The 22,674-nt window shown below is 35.3% G+C and overlaps 1 protein-coding gene across 1 annotated transcript in view; it reads right to left on the bottom strand.

Annotated features, from left to right (window-relative positions):
- Positions 1–22,674, bottom strand: part of LOC123548916 (sushi, von Willebrand factor type A, EGF and pentraxin domain-containing protein 1-like) — a 68,222-nt gene that overhangs the window by 40,383 nt on the left and 5,165 nt on the right. The window contains exons 4-16 of the mRNA XM_053524099.1: positions 21,990–22,217; positions 21,100–21,176; positions 16,727–16,850; positions 14,424–14,651; positions 12,824–12,912; positions 10,274–10,430; positions 9,390–9,479; positions 8,791–8,864; positions 6,957–7,107; positions 6,423–6,605; positions 5,759–6,007; positions 4,337–4,432; positions 2,557–2,655 (exon numbers count right to left, since the gene is read on the bottom strand). Coding sequence (XP_053380074.1) covers positions 2,557–2,655; positions 4,337–4,432; positions 5,759–6,007; positions 6,423–6,605; positions 6,957–7,107; positions 8,791–8,864; positions 9,390–9,479; positions 10,274–10,430; positions 12,824–12,912; positions 14,424–14,651; positions 16,727–16,850; positions 21,100–21,176; positions 21,990–22,217 — 1,845 coding nt within the window. The remainder of the gene's footprint in view (positions 1–2,556; positions 2,656–4,336; positions 4,433–5,758; positions 6,008–6,422; positions 6,606–6,956; positions 7,108–8,790; positions 8,865–9,389; positions 9,480–10,273; positions 10,431–12,823; positions 12,913–14,423; positions 14,652–16,726; positions 16,851–21,099; positions 21,177–21,989; positions 22,218–22,674) is intronic.

The following is a 22,674-nucleotide window of genomic DNA, read 5'->3' as shown; positions in this document are numbered from 1 at the left end:
CACACGTGTTCGCCGAGAAGTGTCCAGAATGTAGTTAGGATTCATCCGCGAAGTCTCGCGGAAGAATTAACGTACTGCACATATCTTATTCGGGTCATTTAAAATGAAGCTGTCATAATTTAATTTCATCGGTGTGGTAAACTCTTTGATAAGAGACATTCCAATGCTTTCAGAGGTACCCACTCAATAAAATACTAGCAGTATGTTCTGGAACTATATTTTGTCTTTCGCTGGATGTTACGCAAGCTTTGTAAGTCTGCGCAATTCATAAAATGCACAGCACAATAAATTTGTTATTTGCGCAATGATTTTAAAGATTATTTTTTGAAACGGACAGGGTAACAAATGGATAATTTGGCTAATAAGTTAATATGCAGTTTTTATTTGAATTTGTGAACATCATATTTGCTATTTTGTGACAAAAGGGCATAAAATTCGTCACCATAATCATATGCGCAAATGTATTACCAAATCCCGCAGAATCGTTATGCGTGTTTATGCTTAATGAGTTACCGCGGAAGAAAATATGTGGCTTTATTCGAGTATTGCACAATTACAAGTCATAAATATGACAGATTACATCGTATATTGTTCATAGCAAATAGGATTGACATAAATGAACTTCATTCGATCAATGAACTCTTTGAAATTAGAGACAATCCAATGGAACTACATCACTTCGCTGTGTTGTGAGGCCATTTAAGAATGAGAAATCGTGCGATAGCAAGGACTCGTCAAACGCTTAACAGCGTTTAGCCGACTCAAAAATAGGTAAACAGATTTGAGAAAAAAAAGCATGTTGTTTCGGCATTGTATATAATAGAATGTGATAAACAAGTAGCAAGAACTATTTCATTACAAAGTGATAAACATGAAGTGTTAGCAACTTATATCAATATTATGAATATATTTCATGTATGCTAGGCTGGATAATGGAGACGGTGCTTTACTTAATTTCTAGTTAAATCATTAGACTCACAATATTTGTGTGATAAAAACACATGATGGATTGTGTGCAACTACATTTATCAGGAGATGAAGTCGTCTCAGCGCGTAATATTATTATTTCTCCATTATAAACATTTATCAATGAACAGACATCTGCGTTTTCGTCGCATTTACCACGGTTCTTAGTTCGAATTGCCAGGACTTGTATTACGATGGCGTTAGCCCTAGTAGTTGAATGCCCGAAGCATATAGTACAACAGACGATAAACAATAATGAGGTCTTGTTACGCCTCCAAATGTTAGCAAAGCATTTTGGTAGTCACAACCAAAATTCGGCCGAATTTTGGTAGCGACAAAATGCGTTGCAAAAGGTATAATTATATGATGAGGGAATGGGACGTATTTTGGTTGCTTTTCTACATCAGGGGTTGTGATTATTTTTACATTTCTCACAAGAGAGAGAGAAAGAGAGAGAGAGAGAGATCAAAGGAAGGAATGTCTCATATAAATATAGTGGGGGAATGGGTTCGGAGTTCCCCTCCCGAGATATAGTTTTCGTATAAAACAACCAAAACAAAATGATTCTTGGGCGCGTGAAAGAGACCTCAAACGACGCTTCATATGCAGTAGCACTGTATTGTTTTGTTGTTTTAATATGTAATTGTTGTCGGAGGGTCAGTCCGCCGATTTGTTTTAAAGCAAGAAAATGTAAAACGAAGTATAAATGAGAATGGCACGTGGATCCTCCACCTAGATTTTCTCAAGCATCCCACATAAACATAAATGGTGAATTCTGTGCGTGTTTTAGGGGTCTTAGATAAATATTTCCGGCAAAAAAATTTTTTACTCTTTAAAGGTGAGGGGTCTCGTTAGTACACCACAGATATCTTTGAATCAAAACGTAAGAGAATGTAAAATATGGGCGTGGGCTTACTCGAACAATCTTCCACAAATTAAATTCTCTGTCGTTAGATTTAGATATTTATTTTGCGAATGGGATTTTTAGGTCCTCACTGAACAATGCATGGAAATGATGGGTTCTGTGTGTTACATAGGTTGGTTCTTTCAATTAAGCGCCGTAACTCTGGAACCTATCAAGATCTGTTGTCGTTACAGATATCTTGCAATTTTGTATCAAGTCAAACCATAAATGAAGTATCTAATATATATGGCTGCAAAAGCCAAAATGGCAAATTTTGGTCAATAAGGGACCATAACCCTGGAACCCATGATGGGATCTGGCCAGTTTTCGAAAGGAATAGGGCTATTATATCAATACAAGTTATGTGCAAGTTTGATTAACATTAACTGGGAAATTTTGTCTCTATCGTGTTCACAAAAAAATTGTTGACGGACGCCGATGGACGAATGGACGATGAAAGAAGGGCGATCGCAAAAGCTCACCTTGTCACAATGTGACAAGTGAGCTAAAAAGGGAGGGGAAGTATCGTTTAATTGTCTTCTTGGTTGTGTTTTTGTTATATGTTGACCTATGTATTTTGCAGATACTTGTAAGGAAATAGCAACGTTCTGTTTTGCATTAAAAAGCAATGCTTTTTATATCTTTAATCTCGGCGTGTTGAATCCATTTCTCGTTGATTGACTTACTCTGTTCACAGTTAAGACCAAAACGTTCTGCGGGACAAGAACATCTACCAGGGCCGGTACATTCCCCACCATTACCAAAGCAAGTGTCGTCACAAATAACTAGAAATAAAGAAAGATAGAAATTAAGCCGACATACATGGATTAACATATTATAGCTGCTAATGGCTATTCCATGGCAGCGAACAATTGTACTTTGTCCTACGTAGGACTTACTAACTCCTACAATTACGTACGTCTTAATAGTAATAAGTAGAACATACTAACTCTGAGGTAAGACATAATAACTCCTACGTAGTACTTACTCACTCCAACGTACAACATAATAAATCCTAGCTAGAACTGACTTACTTTTAAGTACGGCATAAAAATCCTACAAAGTACTTACTTACTCCTACATATAGCATTATGAATCCTACGTAGTAATTACTCACTCATGCTACTTACTAATTGACTACACTGAGAAAGATTACCTTATTATAATAAATAAATATAAAGCAAAACAATTTATCGACCTTTTATCGTAGGTAGTCAATCATATGTAATCAATATTTAATGACATTTTGCACTTTTGGAATATTACATTTTAGACTTATTTAATAAATAAAACGACCCAAGACACCAAGTAAGCATCGCATTAGAACAAGAGTGTCAGACTGTTACAAAATACACCCGTCATCGAACTTGGCCTAATTCCAGGGGCATAATCCAAGTGTGTCTGGAGCGATTTGGTGGTTATCGTACTTGACAGAGATATTATGCCCACAAACATTGTCAGCAAATTTGGTGAAGATCGGATTAAAACTGATAGACTTAGAGAGAGGACTAGACTAAATTCGCAGTTTTCCGAGTAGTTCAAGGGCCATAATCTAAGAGTGTCTTGGGCGATTTGGCTGGTTATCGAACTTGGCCGAGATATTATGCCAACAAAGATTGTCTGCAAGTTTGGTGAAGATGAGGTGAAAACTGTTTGACGTAGAGAGCGGAAAAGGCTAAATTCGCAGTTTTCGAGTAATTCAAGGGTCATAATCCAAGAGTGTCTGGGGCGATTTGGCTGGTTATCGATCTTGGCCGAGATATTACGCCACAAACATTGTCAGCAAGTGATCGGATGAAAACTGTTCGACTTATAGAGCGGACATGCTTTCGACACCGACCGCTCGTACGCCGCCGCCCGCCCGCAACCATGGGTGTTCAAATTGTACGCCCATAAGACAACGTTTAAAACCACTTGATATCGCAACAGAGGTTTAACGTAATAACAATTTTACAAACTTGCATTTCTAGTATTCGGCTAAATACATTATTATCAATATACAATGTACATGTTTTTACAAATATAATACAAGAGTTATTTTATTCATATCTTTCGTTACACCAAATATATTGAACAAATTTACAGTTACGCTAAAATAACTCGCATTTGAAAATAGCTTCAGTGAAAAACTTAGCACTTAGTGAACATAACTAAGTGTAAATGATTAATTGTTAATGTTTCAAACATATCCATTACTAGACCAAATGCTGATTAAACACCTTTAAGGGAAGTAATTTTTTCCATAATTATTCCCCCTAAAACTGAAGTTCGGATGCACTTGACTTGACGTGAAATCATATAGGATGTTGAAAGAATTCAAAAAGATGATTTAAGATTAATAAATTATTACTACAGGATATTTTGTAGCAAAATATATCTTTCAACGAACCTGTTTCATAATGTAGTTAACTACAATTTTACCAAAAGTCTTTTAAAGCTAATAGGAGAACTATCTTTGTTACTCACATTTTTCACATCGTTTTCCCTCTGTTAGATGTTTACATCGACAGTTGTCGTCCTTGAAACAAACACCGCCATTTGTACAGTTTGGCTCGCATATGGCTAAAATACAGACATAATCTTTGAAAAGGGATCTACTGACAATCTTCATGCACAACAACTCTGCTTATCCCAAAACTCCATATTTATAAACTACATTAAAATAATCAGAGTACCATAAAGAATGGAAAATATCCGTGGTAAAATTGCTATTTATGTGCATATCGCGAAAGAAACAAAAAATACCATCTATTTATATATTAAGCAATGCATTTTGCGGCGTTGACATAACCATTACAACAAAAATATATCCGTTATAAAAGAAACCATACAATGTTGCAATAAAATACTCGTTCAATGTTAGAATGTTAGAATGAAATTCAGTTCAGAATACTGGTCACAAACATATGACGCAAACAGGAAAATGAAATAATTCGCCCCGTTTATATCTAGTAACCTTGATTTTTGTAAATGTATGCATAAAACTTTTATGGATATACTGCGCCTTGCAATTTTGTTTGAGGTAATATTTTCCAGTTTAATCTAAAGTGAACCCTTCTTCCTATTATGTCTTTTACCTCAACGCTATTTGATAAAAGGAAAATACATGTCCCTTATATCGCAATGTTACTAATCAAACGGCACAGTTTTTATTAGATTAAGGTGAAGGTGAGGTTTAGATCCTCCCAAACCGCCTTGAATAAATTGAAAAATGTGTTTGCCACTGTTAGTTCCACGGCAGTACCTCTGTTGTGTTTCTTATGTGTTTGGTTTGTTCGTGTTTTCTATACACTATACTTTGTCTACTTTATGTAAATATCAATTATTTACACATCATTACATACACTGCTACAAGGTTTGAATGTGAATAAGATATCATGAATGTACGTAATGTAATAACACAATTATCTTGTCCTAGAACATTTCATAATTACCGATAATACAGACCAACTGCCCTCAATCTATTTACAATTATCTTGCTTGAAACGATCAAGATCTGCACTGGTTGCCATTCAGTCAGTATCTTTTTGGTAAGCACCTCTTTTAACAGTTAATGATACTGTCCAAATTAAACGGTGGATAAGATCATTATAGAAATGTAGCAGTGTAAAGGTTAAGATACACATTGCAATCGAGCAGGTATACCATTAATAGCATAGAAAAAGGTGGTAATGTAGTCACAGCCAAATGCTTCGTATGATTAAATTTTACTGCATTTGTTTTGTGTTAAAGTAACACACACCTTTACAGTGACATCATATAGAAAGCTTAAAAGATTACAAAAGCTTCATGCAAGCTGATTTTTGTCACGTCACCAAATGTTTAGAGCAGCAAACAGAACTGATGCAAACCGTGATTGAAACTGAAGATATATCATCATTAATTTACCTGCTCTACAGGACGGAAATTCACCATTATATCCTAGCTTCCAGTTGCGATCTCTTTCAGCTTCTTTCCAGAGGCCGTTCACACATTTGAATCTTCTGTTCAAAGGTTCATATTTCGATTCACCGGCTTTCGAGCAATTAAAATAAACAAAGTCTCCAACCTCAACAACGGAACCTCCAGAAAGACTGACACGCCTTCTGTCTGTCACTGATAAACGTACGTCAAATTCATAGGGTATCACACATTTATCTGTTGATAAAAGACGAAAATGAGTTATCATACAACAGATACTATGTTTTATATTGGGCCTGTCTTAGTTCTAGTCTGGTAGTTGTTTGAGGATTGAATGTCAGAATTTTTATTTTAATCTTGTAAAGAACACCGAAGGCAAGTACCGCTTTTCAAGCTCAACTGAAGATTGTTTATCCGCCTTTAACATTTGTGCATTGATACATTTTGAAAATAGTACGTAACAGTGGAATGCAGATAGCCGGTTTGACATCCTGTTTAAGTTAATATCTTTACACATCAAACGTCGTGTAAAGGGATGCTTTTTAATTTCTATATCAAAAACATATATATAGCCGTATAACAATTTACGTGAGATAGACATATATGATGTATGTCGAAAGGGAAAGGTATAAACGAAGGAAGTCATATATACCTGGTATACAAGCTGGTGCTTGGCCTCCAAATACACTTTTAAGCTGTCCATTTTCACATGTACACTGAGGTCTTTCTGGTACAATTAAATCCAACGAATACCCTTCATCACACGACACAATGAAATATCCATTCTTTTCGTTGACACTACCATGCTGCAATTCCTTGCATGTGTTTGGTGTCACTTAAATACAATAGGTTATGCCAATAAATCATATTTGGACATTTCCGAAACAGAAAAAGGCAATGCTCAGGTAATCTTTCCTTGAACAATGGGGCAAGACAAGAAAAATAATTTAACGTAGTATCGTACTGTAACTGTTGTTTAAGTATCACTGATGTGTTTAACCAGTGGGTATTATGTATTGGAAAAAAAGACTGTATATTGCGTACAGGACACGTTAACTTTTCGTAAAATTATTTTTTGCATAGAATAAATAATTTTCCCATTAACGATCTCTTTATTATATTCTTTGGGTAGGTTATTTGTTTTTAATTCATGACAACATATCTGACCTAGTAAAACAGTGCTTACCTTCAGGACAATCTAGTTCAAGTTGAGATAACGTATTCTTCATGCAGGTTATTGTTGATGTTGAATTATAATCGTAATCATAACTACTCGTATAAAAGTCATACAGATCAAGTGTTGTACATCCCACTGTCAATGTAGTTCCATCAGAAATCTGTGAGATCGACATAAAACAAATTGTAAATGCCTCATGCAAATGTCAAAAGTAGTTTCAATGTAGTTTCATCAGAAATCTGTGAAGTCGAAATAAATAAAAACAAATTTTTTGTAAATGCCTCATGCCAATGTCATAAGTAGTTTCAATGTAGTTTCATCAGAAATCTGTGAAGTCGACATAAAATATTTTTTTTTGTAAATGCCTCATGCTTATGTCAAAAGTAGTTTCAGTGTAGTTCCATCAGTAATCTGTGAAGTCGATATGAATAATTTATTAAGTAAATGCCTCAAGCAAATGTCAAAATAGGTTTCAATGTAGTTCGATATAAATAATTTATTTTTTAAATATATCATGCTAATTTTAAAAGCAGCACTGTCTTGAAATTCTTATTTCTTAAATGTCTAGATACTTTTCACAAACAAAAACGGATTAATCCCTTATCTTAGTTTATTTTAGCATTTTGATCTATAAAGGAAGCGTTTCTCTTCGACTTAGCATGACGCTGCTTCTCTGGGTCTTTCTAATTTAAAGAAACATATTTCAAGTGGAAATAGTGTGCAGGGATTTTTCCCTATAAATCTACCACCCGTTAAAGGAAGCAATCCCAAAGTATTTTCCCAATACTGAACTTAAACTTCGCTAACTCTTGGTACCTTGGTACTACATAGGATCCTTTTTTTTTTGTTTTTAACAATAGTTTTGTTATTTTGTAAACTACTACTCATTAGATTTAGTAAACAGCTACCAAAATGCAATCGCACATTTCAAAATGTCATTAAAATCAAATATATTATGTTAAGTTTCCATTGTTCCAAATTAGGACAACTTACATAAGTACACTAGTGTTTTTCTAATTATACTGATGTTGGTGATATTCCCAAAATGATGGCAAAAAAGCCTGGTGTGTTTGTCTGCGGTGATAGCTTAAACTTATTCATTTCGATAACTTCCCTTTTTGATATTGCCAATGACAATTTGTGGTAGTAGGTTTTAAAACGTTGCATGTCACACACATATATTCCGCAAAAGTTTGTAATGCATTTTTTTTTTGAGTGCACAATGGGAGGCCACGCATAAATTATTGCAAAGAAAAACGGTTCATGAGAAAAGAAATTGATTTCATCATACAACAAACTAATTTTTGTAGTCACTAGAGGCTCCCTGTGTGTTCCGTAAGACCTAACCACCTGCATGAGCAAGACAGTCACATGCACCAGATATAAAATATAAATATAAATTTACTCAAATAAAAACAAAAAATCTATTGAAACAAGTACATAAATAGCTATATGTAATAAACCAAAAGAATTGTATACAATTCACAAACCTAATTTATAAGTCATTCTTTTAAAATTTACATCTGCTTTGTGACACGGCAGTAAAGAACAGAAAAAAAAAAACAGAAAAATATGGATTTAAATCTACAGCATGAAATGTGTCTGTTTCCGAAGGTAGAATGGCAATCAGCCAGTGGAAAATCAGTGCCCTAAAATTGGAATAATATGAACATTTTATAATAGATAGCTGATCAACTTGCATTTGGATTATTCCTAATAGTAGATATTGCTGAAATTCCACACTTATGCGATATGAAAGTAAAAGAATATTCATCAAACAGAAACAAATTTAAGACTATAATCATACAGAAATTTAGGAGAAATACAAGTACAAAGTACATACGAATGAGCCTGGATCTTTGTTATTGTCATCAAAGTCCGTGTAAGTATATCGTTGATCATCAGGAAGAGTACAACCTGTAGATATCAATGAATGACGTAAGTTAATGCCAAAAGTCTCTTTTTCATAATTGTCTGGCACACTAGATGATGCTATATTGAAAAAGTAATAACTGAACATTATTAAACTATTGATAAGATTATACATGTATGACTTTTTTTTTCAATTTTAAAGTAACTAAAAAACTTTCTTGCATAAAACTAAAACCAAATAAAAACCTTCATTATGATTAACATTTCATTTGAACAAGTAAATATTGTAGGATGATTTTGGAAGTTAAAGCACGAATAATACAAGTTCGAAAGCACGTTGGAAACGTTCGATCAACTGCATCGTATATGATGCATCATCCGATTGCACCAAACTGAGTCGATCATTTTGCAATAATTCTTAATTCAGAATTCATCAGTATAAAGAATAAAAAACATTTTAATGACTGGAGTTTGTCGTTAACTATCGTTAAATGAATTCAGTTTCGCTTCATTTCCTTGTATATCGAACTGTTTAACAAACATTTTAATGTATTCTGTAAGAAGCATCACCTTTATTCCGTGTATTTTGAATATGTTTCTTTTCAGGAAGCACGTCTTTACCGCGACTTTGTTTGTCTGCCTCACTAATTGTTGTAGAATCTAAATGGAGTGTAATATGTTACCTTCCAAATGTTACTTAAAAGTATTTCATCAATCGATATATCGAGAGAAAACATTTGAAATTATATTCGTATTTAAAGACAATCGAGCTGGTCCTAACTTGTGGAACCATTTGAAAAGACATAGGACATGTCCGTGCAAGAATGAATATCGAAAATCTGCCAAAAGGTCAATCAGAATAACAATCATTTATTTAAAGAATGTTTACATTATTGAAATGAACAGACAATTTCCACATTTTTAACCATTGTGGACCATCCAAGCTCGTGACAAGAAAACTTTCTCACATCATGACGAATAGCTGTTAACTAACTTCGTATGACTAAATGTTACTAGTTGAAATCCATCCGTTTATAGATATATATCCACATATAGTTTGGTTGAAATGGTACCACTATGTTATTAAACAAAGGTGGGAGCCGTACGACGGACGACGAAATACAGACTCGAGACGGTTGGTGCAAAATGAAACATAGTGCGATTGTGCTAAACAGCTTCCATTCTAGGGATTTGAACAATATCATCTAGTTAAAATTTATTTTGGCTCGTTTCAAAATCCTTCGATCTTAGAATCAATACAATCATGTGAACTTCTTTTGCACTAAGGCATGCAAAGAAATTTTAAAACTGACAAAATTGAAGACACATTAGAGATGTAAAACAATTTTCAATGTGAAGTCAATGATATAGTTCTAAAATTTAGGATAAGCAAATGCATACTTGAACAATTGTTTTAAAATCTGGAAATGTAGGAAACAAAATTTCATCCATACCTATTGCGATTGTTGTTATTATTTCTGTAGTTGTTGCGGGGGTTGAACTACTACTGCTTACACCAACAAAATTCTGCCATTCCCCATCGTGGCATTTCATTGCTGAATCCGCTGGCAAGTCGGAATCTGCTTTTTTATTATTGTTTTTGACGTACACCTTCAATGGAAAAAACAAATATGAATTGAAACAATGCTTCTTTCTCATTTTATTTTACTGATGCTTTTGAGTGATGAAGTTATAAGAGGACATCAAACGTTCGTATATATCTCACATTTGCATGAGGTTGAACTTTCGTGGCCGAGTGGTAAAGATTCTTCCATTCGAAGTAGCCTTCAACCAGGCTTACGGAAGGACGACAATTCTACCCAGATGCTGGACTAGTGCTTGGTGAAAACACATAGGTTCTTTACCATCAACAGCTGAAAAGTCACCTACTGACCTGTAGGTCTGCCGGTGTGACGTTTACCCAACAAAAATGAAACATGCCTGAGAGCCCATTCAACTTTGTTTGCTAGTTCTAGAAAAATGTAGTTGAATTACTATCATAAAACGAGGTAAATTCAGATTATTTTAGTGTTATTTCCATATTTCCAACAAAAAGGATCCAGCTGTGTCAACTTTCAAATGTCAACTCTAACACACTGAAGATTCACATTTCTAACATTCCACAAGTCGAAGATAGATATAACATTGTAAGTAGTCTCTCAACGGTATATATGACATCCAAATAATCTTTATTCTGACATTTGAACTGCAGGAAACTCATTGTATAAAAGCTTATTTTTAGCTCACCAGAGAACAAAGTGCTCAGGGTGAGCTATTGTGATCGCTCACCGTCCGGCGTCCGTCCGTCCGTCCGTCGTCCGTCCGTCCGTCGTCCGTCCGTCCGTCCGTCCGTCCACACTTTCCTTTAAACAACATCTCCTCCTAAACCAACAGGCCAATTTTGATGAAACTTCACAGGGATGTTCCTTGGATGGTCTTCTCTAAAAATTGTTCAAAGAATTGAATTCCATGCAGAACTCTGGTTGCCATGGCAACCGAAAGGAAAATTTTTAAAAATCTTCTTCTCAAAAACCAGAAGGCCTAGAGCTTAGATATTTGGTGTGAAGCATTGCCTAGTGGACCTCTACCAAGTTTGTTCAAATCATGACCCCGGGGTCAAAATCGACCCCGCCCCAGGGGTCACTTGATTTTACATAGAAAAATCTTAAAAAATCTTCTTCTCGAAAACCAGAAGACCTAGACCTTAGATATTTGACATGTAGCATTGGACCTCTACTAAAGTTGTTCAAATCATGACCCCAGGGTCAAAATTGACCCCGCCCCAGGGGTCACTTGATTTTACATAGGAAAATCTTCAAAAAATTTCTAAAGATAAAGCAGAAGGCCTAGGTCTTAGATATTTCACTTGTAGCATTGCCTAGTGGACCTCTACAAAATTTGTTCAAATCAGAGCCCCGGGTTCAAAATTGACCCCGCCCCAGGGGTCACTTGATTTTACATAGGAAAACCTTAAAAAATCTTCTTCTCAAAAAGCAGAAGCCCTAGAGCTTAGATATTTGAGATGTAGCATTGCCTAGTGGACCTCTACTAAAATTGTTCAAATCATGACCCCCGGGGTCAAAATTGACCCCGCCCTAGGGGTCGCTTGATTTTACATATGAAAATCTTCAAAAATTTTCTTAAAATAAACCAGAAGGCCTAGAGCTTAGATATTTCAAATGTAGCATTGCCTAGTGGACCTCTACAACATTTATTCAAATCATGACCCCAGGGTCAAAATTGATCCCGCCCCAGGGGTCACTTGATTTTACATAGGAAAATCTTCAAAAAATTTCTAAAAATAAACCAGAAGGCCTAGATCTTAGATATTTGACGTGTAGCATTGCCTAGTAGACCTCTACAAAATTTCTTCAAATCATGACCCCCGGGGTCAAATCGGCCCCGCCCCATGGGGTTACTTGATTGTACATAGAAAAATCTTCAATATTTTCTAAAAATAAACCAGAAGGCCTAGAGCTTAGATATTCGACATGTAGCATTGCCTAGTGGACCTCTACAAAATTTGTTCAAATCTTGACCCCCCAGGGTCAAATTGACCCAGCCCCAGGGTTTACTTTATTGTACATTGGGAAATCTTCATAAATTTGCTTAAAATAAACCAGAAGGCCTAGATCTTAGATATTCGATATGTAATATTGCCTAGTCGACTTCTACAAACTTTATTCAAATCATGACCCCCGGGGTAAAATTGGCCCCGCCCCAGGGGTTACTTGATTGTACATTGGAAAATTTTCCAAAAAATTTCTAAAAATCATCAGTTTGACATTTGAAACATATTACTCTGGTGAGCGATCCAGGGTCATCATGACCCTCTTGTTTCTATTTAAGCTTATTTTTATCCTAATGTTAAGAAAGAAATTTAATGCGTTTGAAATAGTCATGCTACGGTTAATGGAGCAATCGTAACAGCTTAAGTGTACAGGTGATAATATCTTATATTGTAAAGCTATCAAGTTGAATAATGTTCAATAAAATGATCTTACGCTTTCCCCATGTGCAATGGTTTCACCTTCTGTGACATTTCTTCCATCTTTTATTAACTTTCCGTTAGTTATGTTTAATGTACCACATCCTGGAATAAGTAAATTATATCTAGGGGCTTCAACTGTACTGAATAAAGAAATATAGGGCCTTCCCAGTTTTCCCTGACAGTAATTAAGCTCTTAATTGAGTTAGATTCTGAATGTTATTACATGGATACAGGTTTCATATTCATTGCTACTAACGTATAATATTGAAGATACTTTTGTTTTGGGTTACATGCCGTTTTTCGACAATATTTCATTTATGTAATGGCGGACAGCTAACCCTAACATGCATTCTGACATTGTGAAATTTCTTTTATGAAATCGCAACGCAGATTATATGCCGCACTCCGGGATCGAACTTATAGCCCCGCAATCCGCAGATCTATGCGTAGATAAAAAAATAAAACCTGACTGTAACTTAACTGCAGCCTTGCTCTATATCAATTTGCATCAGTATCAAAATCACATTTAAATATACCTTTTAAAGGTATGTTATAGCATTGTTATGATTTCTATCAAAACATACTGTTTATTTGTCCTACAAACTCTGAACATTAACAAGAGCTCGTGGAACATGAAATGCCCCCTCCCCCACCCCCAATGTTATTCAGTAATTGCACAAGGAAGAGAAATTATTTGGTCACTCTACACAAAACCTCTACATTTCTGGGTCAATGTGACCTTGAACTTTGACCTATTGACCTCAGAATCAATAGGGGTCAGCTGCTGATCATGATTAACCTCCCTATTAAGTTTTGTAATCCTAGTCAGTTATCGTCCAGAAACGGTTTAACTGTTCCGGGTCATTGTGACCTTGACCTTCAACATACTGACCTCAAAATCAATACAGATCATCTGCTGGCATACAAAACCATCCTGTCGATTTTCATGATCCTAGACATAAGCTTTCTTGAGTTATCAGCCATCTCAAAATGAATAAGGGTCATCTGCTGGTCATGACTAACCTCCATGTTAACTTTCATGATCCTGAGTCAAAGCATTTTTAAGTAATCTTCCAGAACCGTTTAACTGTCACTGTGGCCTCGACCTTTGACCTACTAACTTCAACATCAATAGAAGTCATGTGCTGGTCATGATCAACCTTCCTATCAACATTCAAGATGCTAGGCTTAAACGTTCTTAAGTTATGATCTTGAAACCATTTGACTGTTCCGGGTCCCTGTGACCTGGACCTTCGACCTACTAATCTCAAAACTATAGGGGTTATTTGCTGGTTATGACCAACCTTCTTATCAACTTTCATGATCCTAGTCCCACGCGTTCTTGAGATATCGTTCATCCGGAAACGTATTGGTCTACATGCAGACTCGCCTAGCGAGCGAGCGACCGACCGACATCTGCAAAACAATATACCCCTCTTTCTTTGACGGGAGGGGGGTGGGGTCGATAAAATTTACACATTTTAAACAAGATAACATGAGCTTTTAATATGGAAATCTTAAATGCAAAATTTATTGATCTTGTAAATATTGTTTAATATTGTTTGATGTAGAATTTATAATCATAAACGTTCCTGACTTTAAAAGCTACTCACGTTTCTTGCAGAAGTGTTGATTACGCCATTTTCCTTGATAACATATTACTGCAGGCATGTATTCTTTATCTCGGAAAATGTTGTTGTTTTCATTAAATAAGTCAAACATGCCCCTACACTGCATACGGATGGATGTTGTATGTTTAATCAATGTTGCATTTGCAATTTCCACCGTTTTGTCGGCTGAATAATATTTGGATCCTTCTAGCAGGTCTAGTTTGCATCCGTCTTAAAATATAAGAAACAAAGTTAAGTGATATATACATTTACATGCGGGTTTTTGAATCACTGTGACAAAAAAAAGCATAATTGTGACAACTGTCTTATTTCATTTTATTCATCTTTCCAAACAGAAAAACTGACTGCATCTTACGTTTGACTGAGATCATTTAGAAATGAATAGATGTTATACACGTGTATATTAGTTTGGAAACTTTCTAAACATTTGATATATAAACTAAATATAAGGCGGTAAAAATATCGAATATATAAAATAACATGTTGAGCTGGATTTGCCATAGATTCCAATTATTTTGTTGCTTTTTGTTATATCAAAGAAAGTGATGATCCAAACCACAGCTAACAGGCTTGGGCGTGAACACTTCAAACATCCACACATAAGTTTATACACATACTAATACTGAAAGACAATGAGCAGACCCGCCCGCTTAGCTCAGTAGGTAGAGCGTCGGTCTACGGATCGCGGGGTCGTGAGTTCGATCCTCGGGCTGGGCGTATGTTCTCCGTGACTATTTGATAAACGACATTGTGTCTGAAATCATTAGTCCTCCACCTCTGATTCATGTGGGGAAGTTGGCATTACTTGTGGAGAACAGGTTTGTACTGGTACAGAATCCAGGAACACTGGGTAGGTTAACTGCCCGCCGTTACATGACTGAAATACTGTTGAAAAACGGCGTTAAACCCAAAACAAACAAAAAAAAAGACAATGAGCAAAAATGGACCATATTGGGCTTTCACCTTAGTAAGAAAAAATTGTCCCCACCAGATGCATCCCAAACACATAAGAAGGATTTGTACGAATTGTAAGTTTATATTAAACTAGAATGTGTCGGTAGGACACAGGGTGTGCCCCCCCCCCCCCCCCCCCCCCCCCCACCACAAACACTGGTATATTTGTCACAAATAAGGGGCAATAATTCAAATGTTTACAATCTTAAGGAGTATAGCCTCAACAAATACTAGTATTTTTTGAAAAGGATTCATTATTCTAGGCCATACACTTTTTTGAGCTATGAGCATCACAAAGAAAAGATCCACTACTTTTGCTAGTTCAAGGGCCATAACTCTGTACTAAGCACTAAGATTGTCAAGAATAATACCAAGAATGCAAGGTCACATCATGATAAAGTTTCAAGCAAGATTTCTTGAATTTTCATCAAATATTTTTTGAGCTAGTCACATAATTAGGTGAAAATATGCTTATTTTGACTATTAATTTATATCATATACTTTTTGAGCTAGGTGCGTCACTAGGTGAAAATGTCCATTTTTGACTATTTCAGGGGGAATAACTCTGAAGATGGGGAACGGAGGCAGATAAAGGAGGGTATATGTTACATTTTGTGGTAAGAATGCATGTTATACTAACTGGCAAAGTATGGTTTTAACAGCACTGAAATGCTCTAAAGCACTGAAATAAGGCCTGAAGATTTAATTGTTTATATGAACTAAAGAAGGAATTTAATTAATATATTTTTACCTTTTACCCCATGCAAGAGTTCGCGCAGCGTCAGGGGGCAAGTGTTGAAAAATCAAGCGATTTTTACCAAACTTAACTGTCTTAATGCCATTTTTATGAGGAAAGTTACTTCTGTGCTAAAGTTTGCAAAAGTAAAGAGTACTAGAACTTTGTTCAATCCATGAATATCAGACAAAGACCGGAAAGTCAAGAATTCGATCCCCTGGCCTAGCTGATTTTCGACAGAACAAAATGTTTGAAGTTATTCCCTCTCAAATATATATAAAGGAAACTTATCAATTAATTCATAGAAACATTTAAATTACCATACAAACTTTCTGTTCCGATGTACTACGTAATTTAAACAAACACATTTGTAAAGTGTGTCTGCTTCATATATACCAAGTTGAACCTGGTTTAAATTCTGGTGAAATATCATCTCCTACATTGCAAGTTGTTTCCATATCTAATACATATTGGGAAATTATCAATTATATCTGGAAAATATTTTAACACCGGTAAGGAAAAACTTTTTGTTCCGATGCACTACGTTATTTAAACAAACACCTTCGTAAAATGTGTCTGCCTCGTTTGTACCAACCTGGTTTACACCCTGATGGAATATCATCTGTCCACTGTACTAGATTGCATGTTGTTTCGAATGCGTTGATTTTGGTCGAAATATTCTGATAGAAATGGAATCCAGTATCGCATGCAAAGGTAATCTGTCATGGGAAAATAAAAGGACTTTGATTATAAATTTGTAAACTGGACTGATAATTCAGCGCGTTATATTACAAGAGCTGTCGGAGGACAGCAACGCTAGACTATTCAAATTATTATCATTATTATTATTATTATACCAGATTCTTATAGCACTCTTTTAATCTATAAAATAATGCAACACAAAAAATATATTTAAAAAACAGTTCAACATTAAAATGTAGATAGCTAGAAACAGGTTTGACTCAACATATCAATTATACTAGATATTTTAAAGAACAATAAACAAGAGTAAATAACTTCAATCGTACAGTCATTCAACAGCTTGTTCTCCAGTGCAAAACTACTTTCAATAGACGTTGAAGAAAATGTGTTTTTAATGATTTCAGAGAAACATCCAAAACTTAGCGTCTCTAATGGTAGCAGGAAGAGTATTCCATAATTTCGGTGCAGCTGATGAAAAACTACGATTACCGCCACAGTTTTGCTTTTTGGAACAACTAGTTGTTTTGAGTTGTTCTTGGATCTCAAATTTCTTGCTGGCTGATAGGGTTGTAGCAAGTTTTTAACATACTATTTCAGGGGCCATAACTTTAAAAATAAGGGGTGGAGCCAAGCAAAAAAGTAAGATGTGTGCAAGTTTATATCCCGATAAAGACTCATGCAAGTTTTCATCCATTTATATCATATCCTTTTTGAGCTAGGTGCATAACAAGGTGAAAATATGCATTTTCGACTGTTTCAGGAGCCATAACTCTAAAAATAGGGGGCGGAGGCAGACAAAATAGGAGGTGCCCAAGTTCATATCATGATAAAGACTGAAGCAAGGTTTAATCAATATATATCAAATACTTTCTGAGTTAGGAACTTCACAAGGTGAAAATGTGCATTTTTGCCTACTTCAGAGGCCATAACTCTAGAAAATGGAGGCAGAATCAGATGAAAAATAGGAGGTGCGCAAGTTCATATCGTGATAAATACTTATGCAAGATTTAATACTTTTACATTAAATATTTTCTGATCTAGGCGCGTCACAAGGTGAAAATGTTCATTTTTGACTATTCCAGGGACCATAACTCGAAAAATAGGGGGCAGACCCAGATTATAAATAGAAGGTACGCAAGTTCATATCATGATTAAGACACATGCAATGTTTCATGAATCTATATCAAATACTGTTTGAGCTAGGCGTGTCACAAGGTGCAAATGTGCATTTATGACCATATCAGGGGGCATAACTCTAGAAATAGGGGATGGAGCCAGATTAAAAATAGGAGGTGCGCAAGTTCATAGCATGATAAAGACACATGTAAGGTTTCATCAATTTATATCAAATACTTTTTGAGCTAGGTGCCCGCGAACTTCGGATGGACGCACGGACGGACGGACGCACGGACAAGACCAAATATATATGCCTCCACCACACATGGGTGGGGGGGGGGGCACAAAAATAAAGGTAAGGGTAGACTTCTCGTAAGCACAAAACACAACAAACATTACCAAACCCTCTCAACTCAAGCTAGTTCCTACACAAAATATAACAAAACTCCAACAACGAGCACATCTTAATTATCTGAAAGATGAAAAAGTGGGAATGGGGTAAAGAAAGGGTTGAGGTGTTGGGGGCTGTGGATAAGGCGATGAATATTCAACAAGAAAAGCAACGCTCCAAAAAAGCAGTCTCCGCCGACCGCAAACCACAGCAATGTAAGCATTGACGCTTACGAGAACAGCACAAACACACACTTGCATTCACGTGGACATGCACGCAGGCGTATGTACATTTACGTGGAAAAAGCAGAACAAACAGACCAGCAGAACAAAAGGAACAAAGGAATACAATGGGGCACCGCTCAAGGATGTCTATATATTTCAAGGATAACATGGTGTAATACTGAAGTTAACATTGATACCTACTGAAAATATATAATTTCTTTGATTATGAGAATCTGAACTTGTGTTTCGAGAAAATTTTGCGGTAGAAAGCTGCATTATATGACTCTGATGTAAATATCAAAAAGAAATTTAAAACTCCCAGTAGGGAAAAGGACAAAAACATTATTTTCTAGTTTTCAAAGCTTACATTATCAAGTTTCATGCACGCTTTTGGTGAAATTGGGGCCTATTACGGGTAGTGATCCTTAAGTGCAAATGCTATTCATTTTTAAAGGAGACAATTGTTTTCGAATATTTTAAGTATTCGTCGAGAAAACGTTGTCGCCCTTTAAAAATGAATGCCAGTGGTAAAGAATTAAAGATAAGCAATTGCTGAAAACTGTGTTCCACCTTGTTATGTAAAATTTCACCACTCGCACTCTATTGCAAATGCATCAAAATGAATATGTGTAACAGCTCTTTCAAAATTGTGAGTTTTTAAAGGCGTTTGACTGTCCGGAAGTGGGGTCCCTTTAGGCAGTCCTTTTCCGGAATTCATTGTTTATATCAGTATACTGACACCTGTTTCGTAAAGTAATATACATGTTTTACATACTGTTCAATTTTCTTGTTAAACAACTCTTTCTATGATTTGGTGTTGTTTGATTTTTGTTTCTCAAAACGTAATGCTAAGCCTTAATGTGTGTTGTAACTGTTGTACCTGAATGGACTGTGAACGGACTGTACAAAAGTTTGCATTTGTATATATTTGTAAATAAACCTTAAATTTTTATACCAGTAGTATTACATTTTATGAAAATGTCTTTCAAAAATGAATTACCGGTACGACAGTATTTATTTTCAAATCTGATTTTTGATCATGCACCGTATAAAAAGAAATCAGATTTAAAGATAAATCATCTGCGCCAACTTCACTGTGCTAGATTCTGACCATATAATGTCACCATGACTAAACTGCGAACGATTTGCATTCGAGTCGTTAATTGTGACGTAGTAAATGCGGTAGCTATTTTCCATGCACAAAGTTTATTCCGGTTTATGCAATCCGCAAAAAATAATTCCCCCTTTTCTCGAAATTCAGATAAATAAAACACGCAGAAATAAACTAGACCCATTTTAGGACAAAACCACAGATTCTTTTGCCCGCAGAGTTAACGGTATGCCATGATCCCAAAGGAGCAGAAAAACATAAAAACACCGAGTACCAAGTACGAGGAGACTTTTTTCAGCCACCGTACTGCACTTAAAGATCACTGTTGTAATAGTTAATAAAATATGTTAGAAGATCCTTTGGAAACACAGAATGCAACAGCAGACTCGGTTTGGCCGAGCCTTTTTTTACATTCTATGACATAACGCAGAGATTCACTCTAAAATTTCGTGACTCAAGGGAAAGAACATATCTATATATTTTCTTTAGAATGTAAATTGTCGATTTCCTAATTTGTTAAAGTTGTTGAACTGTGCTCTACGAGAGATGTTCACTAAATGTTGTCATTGGTCCTTGTTTGCCTTATTTATCAATCAGATTAGGGCAAGTTAAAAGTCATCCTATCCAAGTACTCGCCCTCCACAAAAAAAAAGAAACAAACAAACAAACACAAAAAAACACACACATACAAATACAAACAAAAACCAAAAAAACCCTTTCAAATCTTGCTATCCATGACCTAAATGTAACAAATAACTTAACTAATTTTAAATGGGGTCAGCATTTTCTGGCTAACAGACGTTTTAAAGTTTCCAGTAAACCCACATTTTGGAGACCATGTTGTCTGACGAAGCAGAAAAAAGACCAATTTAGTAGATGGTTTTAAATGATCATTTAAGTTAAATTACCTTAAGACAAATCCAGTTGTTTTTGGCCAGGTAATATATAAGTGAAACAGACCGCGCACTTAGCGGCCACGTTTCTCAGTGAATGGAAACATTTGAACAAACATGTCACCAAAGAAATATTTCGATGAAATAGTTCAGAATCGCACAAATAGTTATGATGCAGATGTAATTTGAAGACTTTCCTACTTTTACCTCTGGCGGCCTATATGTACATCCAAACGGATACATAAGAAAAAACTTTGGAAAACCATCGAATGAGCGTCCTTGTAAAGATTTTATTTACATTTCCACCGAATGTTTTCACAGGAGATGTCGCCTGAAGAAAGGCGTGAACGGACGGACAGACGAACGTACGTCGAACGGTGAATGCCCATAATAGCTCACCCCAAGCACTTTGTGCTTAGACGAACTAGACAATTTAACTTTCTTGAACTGAAAATAAAGCATTCTTCTATCAAATATCTATCAAATCAAATTGTATAAATAATGTATATACTTTTCTAAAAAGTGACCTACGTTTTCACCGTGTTCATATGAACTTGCATCCTTACTTATCAACTTTGAGTGTTTGACTTCAGGTACGGCACAAGGTTCTGAAAGTGAAGATATTAGTATTATGAACAAACTGTTTGTTTTGTTTTAATGATATCATCCGACAAAAATCCAAGTAAATACGATAACATAAATCATGCTAGACAGCTATAAATCAACTCACCAAAAAGAGTTTAAATAATTACATAGTAGCATTATTTGAAAAAGTGATATTGTTATAGCTATTTTGAAATTGGTCTTGGTCGTGGTCGATATTAAATTTTACATCTGACTAAGAAATGCGTTTTCCAATATGAGTGTGTTGGATATATATCACATGTCATTGTAAAATATTTATATGTTACACTTTGTATTTGATAAGCACTTACAGAAATCAGAACTCGTCATATAAATATTCAATTTTGCCAGCCATGTGTTTTCCCTTTCACGTTCAATTTTGCCATTTATAGGGTAAATTAAAAAAAAAGTTACATATTACCTGCACCAATAAGAATAGTAGTTTATTTATTCAGTATGCCAATTTGATAGATGTATTTTCAATTATTTTTCAAGTACTAAGACGATACGTTTCCGATGCCTACAATGTTTATCCGTCTCAAGTTTACTTCAAGAAAACAATTGTGTCTGTAATGTGGTAAGATGAACCTCAAACAATCGATTTATATAAGTCCTTGAGTAATTTTCGTATTGCATAAGCGACATGCAATTAATTTAACCAAGATAAACATACACAATATTAAACTAGAATATTTTGTGGAATTAGAAAAAAACAAGGATATATCAAATATTTTCTAACAAATAAAAATAACATTTACGAAACCACCTTAAATAATTAGCAAAAAAATCCATCTTACCGGAAATACACCTGTAGCTTTCATCATAAGCACCTTTGTTGCACATAATCAATGCATCTCCGTCAACCTCTACAGAACGCCCATCCTCTGACCGAGACAGTTTATATCCATCTCTGCATCTCATATGCACACTAGAACGACTCGGAATTGAGAAGTTATTAGCTTTACAATGTTCTCTGTCGTCCATCCAGAAACAAACTTCACTTGATACACTAACCGAACATCGTCCTGAATGTTATAAATATGCATATAATCTTAATAGACAAACACACATCTGGTGAGAAGTTTTTATTTACGTACTGTATTACCTTAGCCTTGGAACAATGGTTAGTTTTTTAACCACTTGATAATTACTGTGAAATGGAACAAACTTAGATCGAAAAAAGGAAAAACAAATTGAAAGGAAAAGAAAAGTCTTTTCAAATCATGGCCATTACATTTTACATGTAACCAGAATTTTAAAAAGCAAATCTGCCAAATAAATGCGAAAACTTTTCTGCAGATTTACAGAAGATAATTGTCAAATTATTTCAGAGAGACATATCTCAAAAACTAGACCCGACCTCGGCTTCAAAGTTTTCTTTGAGATATCAAAATAGTTTTCATAAATATAGTAAAGAGTCATCCAAACACATTTCGGTCATGCTACCGGTATCTAAAATCCGATTAGTAGTGTACGGGGAGA

Source organism: Mercenaria mercenaria, chromosome 15 (genome assembly GCF_021730395.1).
Source record: "Mercenaria mercenaria strain notata chromosome 15, MADL_Memer_1, whole genome shotgun sequence".
Taxonomy (NCBI): Eukaryota; Metazoa; Mollusca; class Bivalvia; order Venerida; family Veneridae; genus Mercenaria; species Mercenaria mercenaria.
The sequence above is the reverse complement of the archived record's forward strand: the minus strand, read 5'-3'. Positions and strand labels throughout refer to the sequence as shown.